Raw genomic sequence first — 19,652 nt, 5'->3', positions numbered from 1 at the left:
CCACACTATATTTTCTGAATATAGAAAACAGTACCTACACGGCTTTTCCAAGTCCTCTGACAAGGGAACATCTATGTCTATCCTAAATACATTATTTCTAACAATGTTTGTGAAAGAAACATTTTGGATAGTTTACAAAGAATTGGTTGTATGTTTGATATATTATGAAATAATCATTAAAAAGAAATGTATACGGGCGGCAAAATGTTCGCATTTTCCCGCATTTATTGCATCCGCTGATTCGCGCCCAGCTGCCCTATTTAGGATTACTCACTCCCTCCTTAATGTAGGGAGTGGGGGAGCCCTTGCAGGGTAGAGCTGAGGAGTTTGTGCAGTTTCTGTCGGATAAAGTCGCTCAGATTCGGATGGACCTGGACTCTGATTGGGCAATTCTGACCGAGATGACGGGGGCAGGTCTTAGTCCTATTGTGTAGGATGAGTTTGAGCCGGTGACTCCTGAGGAAGTGGACAAGGCTGTAGGAGCGATGAGTTCCTCCATTTGTTTGTTGGACCCTGCCCCTCCTGGCTGGTTTTGGCCAGCAGGGAGGTGACACGAGGCTGGCTCCAGGCTTTAGTTAACGCGTCCTTGAGGGAAGGGGCCTTCCCGCAACCATTAAAGGAAGTGGTTGTAAGACCCCTTCTCAAGAAGCCTTCCCTGGATCTAGCAGAATTAAAGAACTTTCGTCCAGTCTCCAACCTACCCTTTGTGGGAAAGGTTGTAGAGAAAGTGGTGGCACTTCAGCTCCTGCAGTCATTGGAGGAAACAGATTATCTAGACCCTTTTCAGTCTGGCTTCAGGCCTGGCTACCGCACGGAAACTGCTTTGGTCACGCTGATGGATGATCTCTGGCAAGCCCGAGATGGGGGTCATTCCTCCATCTTGGTGCTACTTGACCTCTCAGTGGCTTTCAATACCATTTACCATGGCATCCCTCTGGGACAACTAAGGGAGCTGGGAGTGGGAGGCACCGTGTTACGGTGGTTCTCGTCCTATCTCTCTGGTCTGTCACAGTCGGTGTTGGTAGGAAGAAAGAGGTCGACCCCTAGGCCTCTCGTTTGCAGGGTGCCTCAGGGCTCAGTCCTCTCTCCCCTTCTATTTAACATCTACATGAAGCCACTGAGTGAGATCATCCAACGACACGGGGTGAGATATCAACAATACGCGGATGGTACCCAGCTGTATATCTCTACCCCGCATCAATTCAGTGATGCGGTAGATGTGATGTGCCAGTGCTTGGAGGCTGTGAGGGTCTGGATGGGAGTCAACAGGCTCAAACTTAACCCAGACAAGACCAAGTGGCTGTGGGTATTGCCTCCTAAAGACTATGTTGATTGTCCATCCTTGGTTCTGGGGGGGGAGTAATTGTCCTCCTCAGAACGGGCTTGCAATTTGAGTGTCCTCCCAGACTCACAGCTAAGATTAGAGCAACATCTGACAGCTGTGGCTAGGGGGACCTTTGCACAGGTTCGCCTGGTGCACCAATTGCAACCCTACTTGGATCAGGAGGCTCTCCTCACAGTCACTCATGCCCTTGTCACCTCACGGTTAGATTATTGCAAGGCGCACTACATGGGGCTACCCTTGAAAAGTGTTTGGAGACTACAGTTGGTCCAGAACGCAGCCGCGCGAGCTGTTGTGGGTGCATCTAGGTACACCCACATTACACCAATTCTCCACGAGCTGCACTGGCTCCCTATTGGCCTCTGGTCACAATTCAAGGTGTTGGTTATTACCTTTAAAGCCCTACATGGCTTCGAGACCGCCTTCTGCCGCATAGCTCCCAGCGACTGGTAAGATCCCACAGAGTTGGTCTCCTTCAGGTCCCGTCAGCTAAACAATGCCGGCTGAAGGGCCCATGGGGGAGGGCCTTCTCTGTGGCTGCCCCAGCTCTCTGGAAGCAGTTACCTCCTGAGGTCCGGACCATCCCCACCCTATTGACCTTCCGAAAAGCAGTGAAGACCTGGCTTTTCCGGCAGGCCTGGGGCTGTTGATCTCGCTCTTGTGATCTGGTGAGATCCGGCCATGAATGGCGTGAATGAGTTTTTAATGTTTTTAATTTTTAAATGTTTTTTATAATGATTTTTTAAAATGTATTGTGAGCCGCCCTGAGTCTTCAGAGAGGGGCGGCATATAAATTGAATTAATTAAATTAAATTAAATTAAAATATTTCATAGTTTCTAAAAGTACAAATAAAATAACTGTTTAAAATGAAAGGAATTCTAGTCAGTGTACAACAGAATCTGAATTAAAATAAATATATGAAAGCATACATATTTTTAAAAAAATATTTCACTTTATCTCAGGGAGAGAGACTAACTTCCATTATATTTTTCTATCTAAAAACAAAACCACTGAGTTTGGGGAAAAACTAGATTTAAATTTAAACAGTACATATGTGTAGAATATTTTGAATTCAAAATATTTCGAGCTGAAAAGAGTTGTTACTTCAACTGTCATTTGAAATGGGTTGTTCAGATCTAACTGGAACTGTTCTGATGTTGTTCCAAAGTTCTCGAAATGTTTTTGCATATCCCTCTAAATATCTTTAAATGTTGTAAAGGTCATAATGTGATGTTTTGTTTTGCTTTTTGCTTAGCTTAATTTGTAGACACCCCCATTAGCCAGCATGGACAGCGAACTGGTGGCAACCCGCGGAAGATTTCACCACTGCCGAGGACACTGCAACCATTATAAATATGAACCGGTTGCCAAGCATCTTAATTTTGATTATGTGACCATGGGGATGCTGCAATGGTCATGTGCAAAACAGTTTTAAGTCACTTTTTTTCAGTCAGGTTGTAACTTTGAATGGTCAATCAATGAACTATTGTAAATCAAAGACTGCTTGTACTATACTATATAGATGACTATATTCTTCCAGTATAGTCATCTATATAAAATACTTTATCATTTCTGGCTGCCAGGTGAATGTTTAAACATAAGGTTGCATGACTTATTATATCATACAGGCATTTAGAATGTTTGACCTCAAGGTGCATGTTTATTTTATGAAGTAAGCCTCATTACCTGTTTCTAATCAGTGGAAAAATCCGAAAACTTAGATAATTGATCTAAAATTGACCAATCCATGGAACTCCCTGCTTTCCTTCTACATGTCATTATCCTGCTAACTCATGGGTGTCAAACTCGATCGTGTCACGTGACATATCACAATGTTTTTTGCCTTTGTGGAGCCGGGGTGGGCGTGGTCTGCACATGACACATCCAGCCCGTGGGCTGCCAGTTTGACACCCCTATGCAAACTGAATATCAGCACAGTTTTGCTACACTTTCCCATAATGCACCATTCTTACCTTACATTAACTCAAAATGTCTGCTACCAATTCATATGTTCTACATGTAACAAATTACAAACCAAATGAGAAAGGAATATTTAGCTCTTTCCAAAGAAATTCAGTTGAAAATGGCCAGAAGATAAAGAAGAAAGTAGCTTGATGCATGGGGGGGGGTGTTTTGTTTTTTCTCCCATATGCCAATCGATCAATTTGTTGTTTGTCAATAAAACATCCAAGTAACATGATTGAGCAGGGAAGACGAAGAGTGGATAGCATTTTAGAGCTTAGATAGATTTTACCTCTGGTCTTTGAAAGGAGGTTATTAGAAAAGAAGGGAAAATTAAATTAGGACCCAAAATTTACAGTGGCACTAGAATAGTTAGATGAATTAATGAATCAACAAATCAATAAATTAGTTCTGTGGAAAATGAAGTGATATGATGAGAACTTGAAATAGTATGCCAAAAGGTAGACGATTAGACAAAAACATCCACCTCACTCTAATACATAAGGAGGAAGAAGGGCCACATTATTGAAGAAAATAATAACTTTTACAGGAACAGAAAAAATAAACAGAAAAACTTAATTACAGGTAATGCTTTTCTTGTATACTCTTGTGGAGATAGTATGCTAATTGGGGTTCTAATACCACAAAATCATAGTGATATGGAAAGGTCTATGTTTAATATGATCATATTTGGATTTCACGTAAGTACGATCAGATAAATTTAAGATGTTAATGGTACAAACACTGTAAAAATCAATTAAAAATATTTACTTATTTTGCAAATCATCTTGTCTAGTATCTTTGTATGTTGACCAGAGTAGTCCTACAGAAATTTATAAATTTAGAAAATATTATAATGAATTTGCAGTATTTAGATCAGAAATTCCGTTTTATACTTCTGGGTTTTAAACATCCTTTTTAGTTGAAAACCAATATATTGTAATTAATATGCCAATTATTATTTTATTTGTGACACAGTCAGACAGCATTTGGCATTTTTATCCAATTATTGAGATCTGGAATAGTCTATATTTGAATTGCATAGTCGATTATACTTATTTCTGGATTCTGTATTTCCAGATTTGCTTACTAACTAAAATGCATTTGTAAGCAAAAGTCAATACTCATGGTGCTTTCACAATCATTAATAGACATGCAGAAATTGTGTCCATGAATCAAAATACATAATTAAGGGAGGAGAAGAAAGCAAATCTAAAGCTTATTTTAAAAAGCTAGCCTATAAATGGAGTAATTATCCTTCATCTTGGCAACAATTTTAAATTGGTTAATACAATAATCTCAATATTTTATTAGATTTATTTTGTATGCTACCTTTCTACATCACCCATAGAGAGAAAAACAAAGAATAGTAACAAAGAATAACAATACTACAAATCAGAATAAAATGATTGCTCAAGATACACAATAAGGTATCAAAGTTTTCCAGGTTTGTTTTCAGGTTTCATAAACAAAACACCTGTCCTAAAAAGGCCCTTCTTGTGATTATCTGCCTCACTTAATTTGGCAAAGGTACTTGGAGAGAAGCTTTATACAGAGATCACTAGAATCCAAATAGGTAAATATTAGAGGTTCCTAAGTTACTAAACCATTTAGTGCTAGTAAATTGAACACTAGTACTTTGAACTGGGTTTGGAAATGGACTATAGACACACTGCAAAGCAACAAAATAATATATTTTGCACCTGTCAGTCCAGATGGCATAGATGCTGATTTGAATGAACCTTAGTTTTTACAGTTTCCAAAGACACAGTTGCAAATAAATCATTGTAATTGTCCATAGAAAGCTATGAATAATTGAATAATTATTTACAAAATAATTATTACAAAATAAACTGGTCACAAGCTCTAATTTTATTTTAATAAATAGCTGTAAAAGCCCCTGAGACCTTTAAGACTCTAATGTTAATAATGGATCCAAAAGTACTTCCATACCATCTACCTAATCTTTTAAGTAGAGTGAAATACTTTTCCTGTAGATGTAGAATATTTTCTAGAATGGATATGAATAGTATTCAGAATAAATAAGAATGAATATTCTTAACCACAAGCATGATTATCAGAAATACTGAATCATTTTTCCATTATTCCAGCACATATTTATGTTGTGGTGCAGTAGTCCATGTTACTGATTCTGACAGCAGAATGAGGGAGCATTCATCTCAGGGGTGGGTGGGTTGATTTACACAGCTGGTAAAACCTTCTTGGCCTACTTACAACTATTCATATACTTTATCTCTATATGAATATTAGTCTCAAACTGAAATTACCAAACTTTCCCCCCAAATACATTTATGTATGGCTAAATAACAATTTCAAATGCAAATATAATGCAATAATCTAACACACTTATGATTAGGACTTTGGATAACAATCTTGAAAAGAGCTCAACTGAGGAAACAGAAGATTAAGTGCAGTTCTACCTGTCATCAACCCTGAGTTACCTTTTCTGGTCCAATCTGGCAATTACCATGTCATTTATAATCTCATTTTCTTCTGCCAGTTGAAATACTGCCAACATTGTATGACATTTTCCATCATGCCATGTGGCATACAATTACCAGTATCCAGGGGTGAAATGCTACCAGTTCGGACTGGTTTGGCCGAACCGGTAGCGATGGCGGCGGGTGGTTCTGAGAACCAGTAGTGGTGGCAGCATGAGGCTCCGCCCACCTGCCCAGTCATAGTTACTTCCTGGTTTTAACCAGGAAGTAACCTGTTTTTTACCCTCTGCACATGCACAGAAGGGTTTCCGCATGTGTAGAGGATCTGCGCACACACGTGATGCGACGCATGCACTTCCAAACTGGTAGGGACTTCACCCCTGCCAGTATCTATCATATACAAAACATTACACCTTGCACCCTATTCTACAGCTAACCAAATTTCTGTGTGATTTACAGGTCAAGATGACTAGTAAGGAAAAGGATGAGAAGCAAAAAATTCCAGAATGTTTGTGAGCAAAAGGAAGGAAACCTTTCATTTAGGACAACAGATAAACAAGTGGTTCTTATATATAGATGTATGTATTCCCAAATAATAGATATGTATGTATTTCAGGGGAAGAGACTTCCCCTATTTTCAGTATAAAAAGAAACAGCAACTTTCTGTGTGGAATTTCTGGAACCAGATAAAGGACCACCTCAAAGACCAGTCAATTACCATTATACATCTGTGACATCTGCAATTATTTTCAGTCAGTATGATCCAAAAGTAATGGCTTGTGTGAGGCACAGAACCAAGTGAGAGCTAATTAAATCTTCTGCAACACTTCCTGTCTTCCAGGTATATTTATTAATTACATAATTCATTACTATATAATTTCAGTATAATTGCATTAAGTATTCACTGTGGCAAATTTGAAGAGTGTTTTGTCTGAAAACACATAGAAATATCTAATAGTCTTATCCACGTTCACCAAACTCCATGATTCTCAATATGCTATTTTTCTCACTCTCAAAACTCTGGCCATTTTTAGCCAGAGTGCACTTCTTTTTCTTTTCCTTTCTTTAATGTTCAAGTCGTTTCAATTTTAAAGGTTAAATAAGAATGTTAGCACTGGCAAAAGTCAAGCAAGAAACAGAAAGCTATTTAATATATAACAGAAAAATATAAATATTTTATTCCATCTTAAGATCCAGCCAAGAGACACATGTCTTGTACCAAACTAGGCTAACCGGCTTGTCTGAACTTAAGGCGCAGTTTTTAAATACTCTTTTGCTCCTAGCACACACTGTCCATCAGAACGATGCTGGCAATAACTATTTCCGTAAGCTCTAGAAACACCGTTTATGCTTTCTCTTTTTTTTTTTTCACCCCCTCTCAGCAGCCTGTAGAAATGTACGCAAACACTCACGGGCGGGGGCGCGCGCGCGCCCGCTAACCACCGCCTCTTCCTTTTAAAAAAGGGCTGACAATGCTGCAGACCAGAAAACTCGGGAGTTAGCAGCGCTAGGATAGCTATGAATTACCCTACTTTTAAACGCAGAAGCCTTAGTACCGTATACGATGAGGAACGCGGAGAGAAAACGCGTATCAGGGACCAGCCCACAAGCACGGAGAAGTAGTGACAGCAGCGGCAGCCATGGCTCCAGCTGCAGCCGCGCCAAAGGTGACAGGCTGGGAGCGCCAGAAAGCTTGGGGATTGCTGCCTCCGGAGCGACCGTTCCAGAGAATGCAAGCCTTTTCGTGGAGGCTGAGAGAAGGCGTGTCGGGAGAGCCGAGAAGGATTCGTGCCCGTTCTAGGAAGGCAAACCGGCTGCAGTACCTCCATTACGAGGAAAGGCAATGCAAGAAAGGGGGTGGGAAGCAGGAGGAGTGTTCTCTCTTCCTCTCAAACGCTCCGGGGGGGAAACACAGCGGAGCAAAACGACTCCCGCTCAGTACACAACACCCAGGACCCCAAGAAGGGGCGATTCGCGGGGTGCACCACGGTAGTCTGTGCACTGACCCAGGTCCGCACACGTACACGCGCTTGTGAGCACACACACACGGACACACACACACATACATAGGCACGAATAATATACACACACCGACGTCCATCCATCCATCGCATCCATGTATAGACCGGGTTGGGGCTGAAGAGGGGCGGACATACACGCTCACTACCTCAGAAAAACAGCCACATTTGCAGAAAGGAGCGAGTTTGACAGACACGTATATATCTATATATGGCAGAAGGAAGCGAAATTGAAAATCTCGGAGCAGCGTTAAAACCCCACCGCGGCTGTTTTTATTCCCGCCACCTCTTTCCCCCCCTCACCTCACAGCGATATTAACCGAGGGTGTCATCCACGTAATTGCCGCCGCCGCCTTCATTCCCCCTCCCCGGACCCGAATCTGCGGTAGCGACACTGGCAGTTTCTTCCTCTCTTTACCTTTCCTCAGCGGAAGAGAGAGACGACTCCTGACAAGACGGGCTGTCCTTTCCAGGCTGCTCAGCCACCCGCTGCCAGTGAGCGGCGCCCCGAGTTCCAACCCCGTTCCAACAGCTACGGTAACAGTCGGGTTTGGACGACACCCCTTCCCCTCAGTTCAGTCGCTCCCCTTTTCCTCGCCTCTTCCCCCCCCCCTCAAGTCCGTCAGTATGTCGGTTTGTCACTCGCCTACCGGATTGGTGGAAACGCCATTCACGTGACGGGAGTCGGGCGAGAGGAACGGGTAGACACGCGGTGCGGTCGTGAGCATTAGCGAGGCGAAGGGAGGTGAGGAGAATTCGGAGCAAAGGCCGACGTCACAATTGCCCGTTCTTAGCGTTTCTAGGGATTCCGCGGCAGTAATTTAAGTCGTTTCTTAACATAGCCACCGACCAGAAGGAGAAAAAAAAAAAAAGAATAACGGGCACGGTTACGATTAGAGGGCGGAGAAAGTGTTAGTGCGCAAGCGTCGAGATCATCTTCTCTTCTTGGGTGGTGCGGCTAGAACTTTCTCGAAATACCGGCGGCGGGGGCAGGGGTGGTTCTGTTAAAGAGGCGTAGAGGGGAGAGAAGAATCTACGGACTTCGCTTGTCCAGGTGATTCGAACAGGTACCGAAGCACGTTTAGGAGTCGGTCATTCAGGTTACTCCCTTCCCGAGGGAAGGGCTTTGGGAAGGACGGTGGCGCAGTGAATTTTTAATAAACAGTGAGCACGCATGCGTGGCTGGTTTGAGGAGCTCTGCTGCATCCTAATAAAACAGCCGTCCGGGAGCAGGTGTTAAACCGCATTCGGGTCCTTTTTTTTTCTTTGTACTTGTTGCAGACCTTTCCCCCCCGTTTTTTTTTTCCTTTCGAAGGATGGACGCGTGAAATCCACGAATGGAGCTCAGTGCACTATTGACATGTCAGTGTAGGCCGACTTCCATGCAATCCGTTTGCTTGTCTTGAATAATAAGTGTCGCGAACAACCGGGTTTCTGTTGGAAACTTTCGAGTAGACGCCGCCGTTACAAGTCCGAAAGGCTGCTCGGAACATTCTTGCGTTTTTAATTGTGATCTCTACCTGTCTCTACTTGAATATAGAAAAATGGGCTTTAGAATTAAGATTTAAATCAAAATACTGTATGTTGGTAAGTTATCAAATATCATATTATTAAATTTAGCCTTAAGTTAAAAATGATTGGTGGATACAGTGTTGTCCTAGGTTACAAGTGTAAACGAAGATTTATGAAGTTACCCTTATGTTAAATTAAGACCTTTTGCCTATTTAGGATGAATATATAGTAAAAATATTTTCCTTTTTGGACCATAAAATTCTATATTTAGAATCTGAAAAGGTGGTGTATACAGCACTATTAGTATACAAATAAATCTATAGGCAATAGGTCTATATTAAGATTGTTCCGTTTCAGCATTCAGGAACAAACATAGCAGATAGACCTCTGCTGCTTTTAATTTCATTGCAAAATTTTAATTGTAACAGAGTAGACATTATTTATGGGTTTAACTGTATTGCTGCCAGCTAGTGGTCATTCAGTTTTTTTGGCCTTACAAATAATAAATGTGTGCCTTCAAGAAAGCTTTAATTCCTGGTAATGCTTGGGCAAGCCCCTGTAGTTTCTTGGTTTGCCACTGCCATCTTTCTAGGACTGAGCGCAACTGGCCCAAGCTGTCACCCAGCTGGCTTTGTGTTTAAAGCAGAACAGGATATTGGAATTCTCCAATTTGTAGCTTGATGCCTTAATACCAAACTGCCTCTCTTATGTACCCTAGATGTTTGCCCATGTCACAGTAAAAAAACCAAATCTCCAATAAGAACAAAAATCAAATTATCTTGGTCTGAATAATTCCTCTTAAATATAAAATTTCAAGAAAAAAAGAGCCTAAATATCAACATGATTCACTCAGTGTTATGTAAGCTTCTTATTCTTTTTGCAGTAAGACTTTCACTTAGATTCAATCCATGAATTCCCTTAATTTTCCTCCAGAGGATTCCTCAATTTTCCAAAAGATTTTATGAGAAAAGGAGATGTGCCACAGATTTAGTTGAATATAATTCAAGGCATTATTTCCTTCTTTAACAGATTTAGTAGTTTTCTTTTGGAGAATGAGAAATAGAGATATTATGCTGAATAGTTTAATCTATCAGTTTACAGATTTTTTTAAATTAGTGATTTTATTTTATTATATCCTTATGTAATCCCCTTTTTCTAAACCTTCACAATATGTAGGTTTCTTTTTTTTTCTCATCCCCCCAATATGCAGAGGATTCTTTAATTTTGTTGTGTAGAGAATGCATAGAAAAGTATAGTTTGCCATAATACACATTTGACCACAACAAACATGTCATGTCAACATGCAACGAAGTTGAATATTAATATCTCTGAAGATATATTAATATCTCAAGATAATATTCTCCCATTTCTTTCTTTCTGCTCTTTCAGTTCCCATGCATAACTGAAAGCAGTATCATAAATGATTTTTGTCATTGATCAGAAGAACAGCGCCCGTAAATGGGAATCTTTAATAAAGAATGCTTAATTCTTTATATTCCATTTTCATTTAAAACTTTGCATGATAATTTTGTATCTATTCTTGAAAGGTTGTCATATACACTACACGCTGATCAATGAGCACAACATGCATTCAGTTTTGTAGAATTTAGACTTTAGATGGAAGACAATCTATAAAATATCATATTCATATAAACCAATGAAATAATGCCCAGAATATCAATCAAAATTTATATAATGGGAACGTGACAATAATTATTCAGAAGGAAAGTGATTGCTTAATCAGAATTATAGCTAGTTGCTACTGATACTGACTTAAAACTACATTAGGTTTGGCCTAAAAACTTCATTAATTATATTTTCTTAAAAGAAAGCTGGTTTTGAAATATAATCACTCAATAAAAAAGAATTCAGATGAGAACAAAATAAAAACCAGAGAATCCTCTTATCCATGAAAAAAGTAATGGTATCTTTTTGAATATTGAATTAGCTTGATTATAAAATCCCATACACACACACATTGAGACATACATACATAAAATGAATTTGAATTTGCAATACCATAAATTGGTGACCTTAAAAACAGATTTGCAGTAACATTTTAGGGTAATTGATGAATGGATTTAGTTTGAGAATCTAGCTATTCATACCAAACTATAAATTCATTTGAAATAAGGCAAATAAATATTGTGTTAAGATAATTTATGTGTATGTCCTTCAAGTCAAGCTATGCTGCCTCATCTTGGTGAGTGTGTAGTTGTTCCTGGGAGAATGGGCTATGAACGCCAGGAGTTTACAACAATACAATATAGTTACATCATCCGGGATGTGAAGGTCATCCTAGGTGCCCTTTTAAAGCTGACAGGGATTTATATACGGAAGCAGACACATAGGAAAAAGAAGAAATGGATGATTGCTTTAGCAACAACTGCAAATATTTCATACTGCATGGGAAAATGCAATGGTAAGGTCATTCCTGTATTTAACCATGAAAACTACCTGGATAGACAGAATAAAGTGATTGATGATATAATGCCAGACGATGGGCTCCATGGACCAAGTGGCACTTAACTAAATGACAGCAAATATGATATTGAGAACAGTTGAGCTTTTTGAGTACTACTAATGGTTTTATGAAGTCTAGATTGAAGCCAATCTAGTTGCGGGAAAGTTGCAATGTAGGAAAATAAAATCGGAAACTGAAAACAGAATTACAGTGGGAACATAGAAGATAAACATGGATATGAAAAATCTCAACACAGTGAAATCATATAATGAATCAACTACACAGTGACATCTCAGGTATTAATGAATTGAAATAATGAATCGAGTAGTTTTGTGTTTGTTTTTATTAAGGAAATAAGAAAAAATGGCATTTCTTTCATAGGATTATAGCAAAGACAGTACTGGGGTAGAGTCTCGTCAGTGACAAAATATGTCTTACACTTCAGGGACAGCCTTGCTTCAATAATTGATGCAGTATAGAGGTTAATGAATTTTTTGATCAAGTTCAATCTGAAATGAACAGAATGTGGAAATAAAATATGCTGCTTGTGGTTGGAGAATGGAATGTTATAGTTGGAAAAGGAGGAAAACAATGTTAGACTATACAGCCTAGGAAACGAAAATGAAGCAGAACAATTTAGTTTTTGACGATCCAATAATTTCTTTATTAACACATTCTTCAAACAACCAAAACAACTGTTACATATATGGAATCTCCAGACACAGCACACAAAAATTAAACACTACATTATTGGCAATAATTGGAAAAGTTATTATAATAGGAAAAAAAATGTGGCCGGGGTTGATTGTGAAGCAGATCAACTGCTCATGTACAAGTTCCAAGTCAAGCTAAAATGAAAGAAAGCCAAGGAGTTTCTACAATATGATCTTAAGCATGAACGCACCACCATTTTCAAGGATAACATCAAGTATTGCTTTCAAGTCCTGAACATCATTTATAAGGAACTAGAGGAACTGTAGAATGAAATCAAGTAAATTGTTAAGGGTCAATATGAAAAGAGATTGTAAAGGATCACGCAGCAGATGAAACAATAATGCATGTCAGAACAGATGATGGAAAATTGTCAAGAAGAGAAGCCAAAACTAAGAAAATCTGAGATCATGGAAAGAAACTTACAAGCAGAATTATGATATCTGTAAAAATACTGAGAATAGAAACAGATTATAAAAAAAAAGGGAAAGTCTTCCAAAAGATTTCTGAACATAGAAGAATGTAGTATACTAAAAGATCCCACTTGACAGATAACTAGTTCAAAGATCAGCAAGATGCAAAGACTATACTGAAATTCTATACAATAGGTATATTAGCAGTCAAAATACTTTAGATTTTTTCTATTTATAAGAATGAAATACTTTGGCCACTTAATGAGAAAGAAGGACTCACTGGAGAAGAGCCTAATGCTGGGAACAATTGAGGGCAAAAGAAGAAGGGATGGCAGAGAATGAGGTGGCTGGATAGAGTCACTGAAGCAGTCTGCGTGAGCTTAAATGGTCTCCGTGGGATGGTAGAGGACAGGAAGGCATAGAGGAACGTTGTCCATAGGGTCGCGATGGGTCAGACACAACTTTGCAACTAACAACAAAATTTATCAGAAACTAATAGAAAATAAATGTAGATCACATTGCAATCATTACCCCAACAGAAAGCTACAAGAATTTATGGATATCTCCAGAAGTATGGCAAGCACAGAAGAATTTAGATTCTGACCAAACTATACCAGTAAGCAGTTACAAACTATCTTATTGGGAGGAGTATGCAATAAAACATATTGCTTAGTTCTTTCATTGTATGTCACCATCTGATATGGAGTTTGGTTTTTTTCAGACTGACATTATTGACAAATTGATGATTAATTCATTTTCCTGTCAATCAGAAATTTAAAAAAAACATTTTTTCCATTTATTTATTTACTAAATTTATAATCTATCCATTTTATGTATGTGTCTAGGTGATGTACACAATTTAAATTTTATACTTATAATACACATAAAATACATATTATGAAGCAAGATTGTCTACATTTTAAAATTTTTGGTAGTCAGCTTGGCTGGATATAGTTATAGCTATAGTTGGCATTAATAGATATGCCATTTTAATATAATTATTTGCCTACTTGATTTGTATGCTGCCACAAGAGGACAACGCTTCATATACATAATTAGAAATTAAATAAAACACCCATGATAAATGAATAATAAAAACAAAGCACAGACTGACACAATAGTCACTATGATGTCAGTTCTTTTCTAAGATTCCAGACCAACTCAATTTTTAGCTTGTGGAAAGGCAATTCTCTCAGAAGTAATAGGAAATAAGTGCAAGGCTTTTTTTAAAGACTAAAGTTAGTCTAGCTTTTCCTTCAGTTCTCATTTAACAGTAGACAAGTATTTTTGTAAGAATCACTTTTTAAAAATTCTCTTTGTGCCATTATCTCCAAAGAATATTTATAGCATTCTGGCTACTTCATCAGTGTACCAATTAACCCTGTATTGTGGGATGCCAAAACTTCATTTCTGTTAGTAAAATCTTGTGATTAGTGAGCAATATGCTATCATTTCCATTACATTTATTTTATGCATCACTGATATGTCACATATAATATTGGGAGTGAAACGTCGATATAACTGTTAATAATTATAAATATAGTTGATCTACACTGTTTCTGATTAACTGGAATTTTTGGATTTTGCGTAACAACGACAGCTACTGACTGGATCTCCAAACTCGACATTAAACTCTGAAATGTTATTTCTGTTTTCCTCTTAGGTTTTCTTACTGTTCTTGTTTTAATTGTTTTAAATGTTTTAACCTGTAAAAATGAAGTGTTTTAATATTGTGTGTGACCAGCCATACACTAAATAAATAAATAATTTGGATTTCTTCCATTTCTTGTTTCTAATAAATAAAATACACGTTTAGCCTGTTTAAAATAATAATATAAATTTGCATTTCCATCGTATATTTTAGAATTTATTTTTCCAATATTTTTACACTTAGAACAATAGTTTTAAAGATCTGACCGAACTCCAAAACCAGGTCCCTTGGGTGGTTGTGTCAGAGAAGTCAGACCACCAGATGGTTCACAAGAGAAACGTCCACTTCTGGAAAAAAAAATAGAAATTAAATATTAGAATTTATATTGAATATATTGTTCAATATATTTTCAGTCATTCTGAAACATCCACAAAAATTTGTTTCAACTTTCAATGATTTGTTTTAAGCATCTTTTAGTTCAATACAAGATAAAATGTGAATGAAAGAAATAGAAATGCGTGGGTGGGAGGGTTTTAGTTGCCAAATGTACACATTATTTCTGATTACAGATAATGCTCAACTTAATGACTGTAATGAAGCCTGCCCATTATGGCTGCAAGTCATGACAGTTGTAAAGTGAGTCACCACATGACCAACCTAATTTTATAACTTTTTTGGAGCGATTGTTAAGCAACCACCACAGTCATTCAGTGAACTAACTGTTGACAACGGACCAATTTTACTGAAAACCAGAAATAAATGTCAGTTGTAAATGCCAGCAAATGTGACTGCAAGAAGCTGCAAATGTGGGCCAGTTGCTGACTGCCCAAAATGTGGCCATGTGAACCTCATAAGTATCATTGACGAGGTCCTTCGTAACTGAATGATTGCTAAGCAATTTGTCATAAATTGAGGGCTACCTGCACACTGAAGTATATGTCTGCTTGAGTGTAATCCCACTGAAATCAGTAAGGTTTACTTAAGAGTAACTCTGAACAAGATTAGAATCTATGACTACCTAGTATGAATATTATTTTCTTTTCTTTACATTTCCTATAGACATATCTTTGTTCTTAAAAGGAACATTAAGTAACAAAAGGAACTGGTTTCTCAACAACTAAGAAACCCTGAAATTTCAAAAAGCAGATTCTGATGAAAATAAACCAAATGATCATCACAAATCAATGATGCACAGTGCAATATAACTACCAAATACATTTAATTAACTTTATCCTATACAACAGGGGTGTCAGACTCGTGTCATCACAGCAGCGTCACGTATCGGGACTGCCCCCCCTTCGCTAAACAGGATGTGGCCAGCGTGTGACACATCTGGCCCACGGGCCGCAAGTTTGTCAGCCCTGCTATACAACATCAAAATACATTGATAATAGTTGGCTGAAACTTTGCCTAAAAAGTTTAGGCATCTGAAATAAGTTTGGGGATATAGGGCTACCAAATTAAACTCTTGACAGAATGTTACCATATTTAGAAATGAGAAAAATATTTCATATATAAGAAAAGCAATCTATCTCCAATAAAATATGGCAAATACTTGATATTACTTCTCAAAAATGCCTACAAGCATCTTTCTCTACTGCTTAAAAATTAAGAAGCAGCCTAAATTCTTATACCTGTTTCAGGTTACTCCAATAAAAATAGATAAATGGTTGTTTGAAACTTTGAATAAAATGACATCTAAATTCATATGGCAAGGGAAAAGGCCACGAATAAAATTTAAGCTGCTTCAGGACACAAAAGATAGAGGAGGAGTTGCACTGCCAGATTGGGAGACATTATCAAGCAGCAGTATTGTCTTGGGTCAAAGACTGGATAGAATTAAAAAATCCTAGAATTTTAACAATTGAGGGACACGAACTTCAAATTGGCTGGCATTCCTTTATGTGGGATGAAAGATACGAAACACATTCATACTTCAAAAGACACAATAAGAAACTCATTACTACAAATTTGGCTTAAAATTAAAAAACAGCACTATATGAAAATACCAAGTTGGTTATCACTGGTAGAATCAATTAGACACCCAAATCTAACAGATAAGACAAAAATAATAAGATAATAAAGATTTAATTGACTATCAAGGTAAATTGAAGACAAAACAACAATTGTTGACAGACTTAGATAGGGAAATAGATTGGTGGACTTATACCCAAATACAATCTAAATATAGAGAACACATAAAAATATATGAAATTCATAAACAAAAACAAGAAATAGACAAAATTATATTAGATTCAGAAAACAAACTAATTAGCAGAATTTACAAATTTCTTTTACGCTATAAAATGGAAGAAGAGACAGTCAAGGAAACGATTAAGTGGGCTCAAAATATCAAACATACAATAAATTTGGAAAAATGGGAAAAGTTTTGGCAAGTAAATATAAAACTAACAAGAGCAGTGGTGTACAAGGAAAACCAACTGAAAATATTTTATAGGTGGCACATGTCTCCAACCAGACTAGCAAAAATACACCCTAAAAATAGTTCGATTTGCTGGAAGTGTAAGAAGACACAAGGAACCTTCTATCATTTATAGTGGACATGCCTGGCAGCAAAGAAATTTTGGTCTAACATCAAAAAATGGCTGGAACAAATAACAGAAACACAGACAGATAAAGAACCAAACGTTTTTACTAGGAATTTTTAATAAACCATACCCTAAAGATATTAAATATCTCACAATCCACATACTAACAGCTGCAAGAATAATATATGCAAAAAATTGGAAGCAAGAAAAAAACGCCAAACGAAACAGATTTAATAGAAAAAATTCTAGAATGCACTGAAATGGATAGGTCAACCAAAGAAATAAAAGAAAGAGAAGAATCAGATTACTATAAAATATGGAATAAATGGTATAATTGGTTAAAAATTAGAAATAAACAAAAAACCTAGAGGGGAAATGTTGCCGGTATAAAAAATGTCATTACACTAAGGAGAGGTGAAGAAATATATAACAAGCAGAATGTCACTTTGAAACAATGCTTAAGAAGGAAACATAATTTCTTTTTGTTTATATCAGTGGTTCTCAACCTTCCTAATGCCGTGACCCTTTAATACAGTTCCTCATGTTGTGGTGACCCCCAACCATAAAATTATTCCTAAAACCATTGAAAATATGTGTTTTCCAATGGTCTTAGGCGACCCCTGTGAAAGGGTCGTTCGACCCCCAAAGGGGTCCCAACCCACAGGTTGAGAACCACTGGTTTATATGTTGTATAAATGTTTGTTGTGTGTATGTCATGTTATGTTTTTTTTAATATTTATACTCTAAAAAATTTTTATTTTAAAATAAAAAAAATTAAGAAGCAGCTTCTTGTAGACCACCATAGCATGGAACATAAAAAGCAAGATGTCCTGGTAATAAGATTTTATATTTAATCTTACACTGAAATATATATCCTAAGAACTTTCTAGGGATCCCCAACACCCGGGCTGTGGACTGGCATGCCAGAAACATGCCAGTCCATAGGATGCAGGCAGCATATGACACCACAGCCCCTCCAGTCAGCGTAAAAACCCCTCTCCATGGAACCAGTCCCCAGTGCCCAAAAGGTAGGGGGCCACTGTTCTACAGGATTGTTTTAGTAGATTTTTTTTCTTGCTTTCTCATGGTATTTTATTATGCAAATAATATACCTTGGTCCAGGTTTTGGAATATTTCCAGCTTTCAGTTCATCAATTATGTTTTCAATGTCTTTTGTTGTCAGATCTTCCTGTAAAATTAATGAAAACAATATTCCACAAATTAAATATGACATTTTCTTTATGAGTATGTTTATTGTATTTAATGTTATAGAACTCTTTCTTTTGATACAGAAGACTACAATAATTGTATTTCAGAAGTTAACAGACTATCTTATATTTATTTATATGGCTGCCTATCTTTCAATTGTGACTTTCTGTGATATTCTGGACATAATAAAAAACCTATATATTAAGATTAAATATATATGCATATTGTATTTTACTGTATCTGTATCAAATGCATAGTTAATGTTGAGTTATTATATTAGCCATAGAATATTGACAAAATTAGATACCTGAGGATGATAGATTTCTTAATTTTTCAACTAAAGTCAAAAAAGGAAAAGGAAAATACTAAAATCTGTCTATATCTTTATGTCAATTGAGTTGAATTCCTCACATAGTAAAAAGCATCATGCTCTCATTGAACACTACATGTGATTTAGCACAGGGATTTTCAAGCTTTTTCAAGTTATGGAAACAATTTATATTTTTTTAACAAATTCTGCCACTCCCAACAATAGGTAACACTGTAGTAAGAGAACATTGACTATGTCTGAACTTCCCCACCCCCTTTAATCTCTCAAGGAACCACATCAAGTTCTCATGAAACCCTAGTGAGAACAAGGGTACAATTTGAAAAACCTGATTTACTGCACAAAAGCAATGTAGGTGGTACACAAGCAAACTTGCCAACTGAATGAGGAGTAAGAGTTTTACACTGGTATGAAGGAATCACATTTCAAGTTGCCAGGATAAAAGCCTTTATAATGCATCATCTTGTAATTAATTTATTCAGATAAATATGCATAAGGACAAACATGCCAATTAGAAACAATTCAATTAAAAAGATAATGGTTTCATAATGGGCATAACCTCTTGACAAGAAAAAATTATGGTTATCACTGACAAGAGATGAATATGCTCTCCTGCAGGAGCCACATTCATATTTCCTTCCCATTGTGTTTTCAATCAGTACAGGCAATACTTCCTGCCCAGTCAGAAAGCCAATGGCACCAATGATCAATTTGCACTGAGTGCCAAGAGTTTAGGTGTGAATTATGTTATACAGGTAGTCCTCGACTAACCTTTTGTTTAGTGACCATTCAAAGTTACTACAACACAAAAAGGTGATTTAAGATAGTTTTTCACACTTGGAACCATTGCATCCCCATGCATGTGATCAAAATTTGGACGCCTGACAACTGTGCAGTGTCCTGGAGTCATGTGATCACCTTTTGCAATCGTCTGAGAAGCAAAGTCAATGGGGAAGCCACCCTCACTTTACAACAGTGTTACTAACTTGAAAACTGCAGTGATTCACTTAACATTGTGGCAAGAAAGTCG

General features: G+C 37.4%; 2 protein-coding genes across 6 annotated transcripts in view; both read right to left on the bottom strand.

Moving 5' to 3' along the window:
- Window positions 1-8,373, bottom strand: part of ANKRD12 (ankyrin repeat domain 12) — an 86,013-nt gene extending 77,640 nt beyond the window's left edge. For 3 of the 4 annotated variants that reach the window (XM_070940627.1, XM_070940629.1, XM_070940630.1), the window contains exon 1: window positions 8,204-8,373. The gene's annotated coding sequence lies outside the window, so the exon portion shown is untranslated. Of the gene's footprint in view, window positions 1-8,088 lie in introns of all 4 variants that reach the window. The other variant, XM_070940628.1, reaches the window with a different exon arrangement.
- A 6,366-nt stretch (window positions 8,374-14,739) lies between these two features.
- The window catches only part of NDUFV2 (NADH:ubiquinone oxidoreductase core subunit V2), a 28,333-nt gene continuing 23,420 nt past the window's right edge, over window positions 14,740-19,652 (bottom strand). For both annotated transcript variants that reach the window (XM_070940625.1, XM_070940626.1), the window contains 2 exons: window positions 18,198-18,274; window positions 14,740-14,883 (listed from right to left, as the gene is read on the bottom strand). In XM_070940625.1, the coding sequence (XP_070796726.1) occupies window positions 14,790-14,883; window positions 18,198-18,274 (171 nt within the window). In that variant the 3' untranslated portion in view covers window positions 14,740-14,789. The remainder of the gene's footprint in view (window positions 14,884-18,197; window positions 18,275-19,652) is intronic.

Source organism: Pituophis catenifer, unplaced genomic scaffold (genome assembly GCF_029215685.1).
Source record: "Pituophis catenifer annectens isolate HBS135680 unplaced genomic scaffold, rPitCat1.0.hap2 SCAF_3, whole genome shotgun sequence".
Taxonomy (NCBI): Eukaryota; Metazoa; Chordata; class Lepidosauria; order Squamata; family Colubridae; genus Pituophis; species Pituophis catenifer.
Note: the sequence above shows the minus strand (reverse complement) of the source record. Positions and strands in the feature narration are given on the sequence as shown.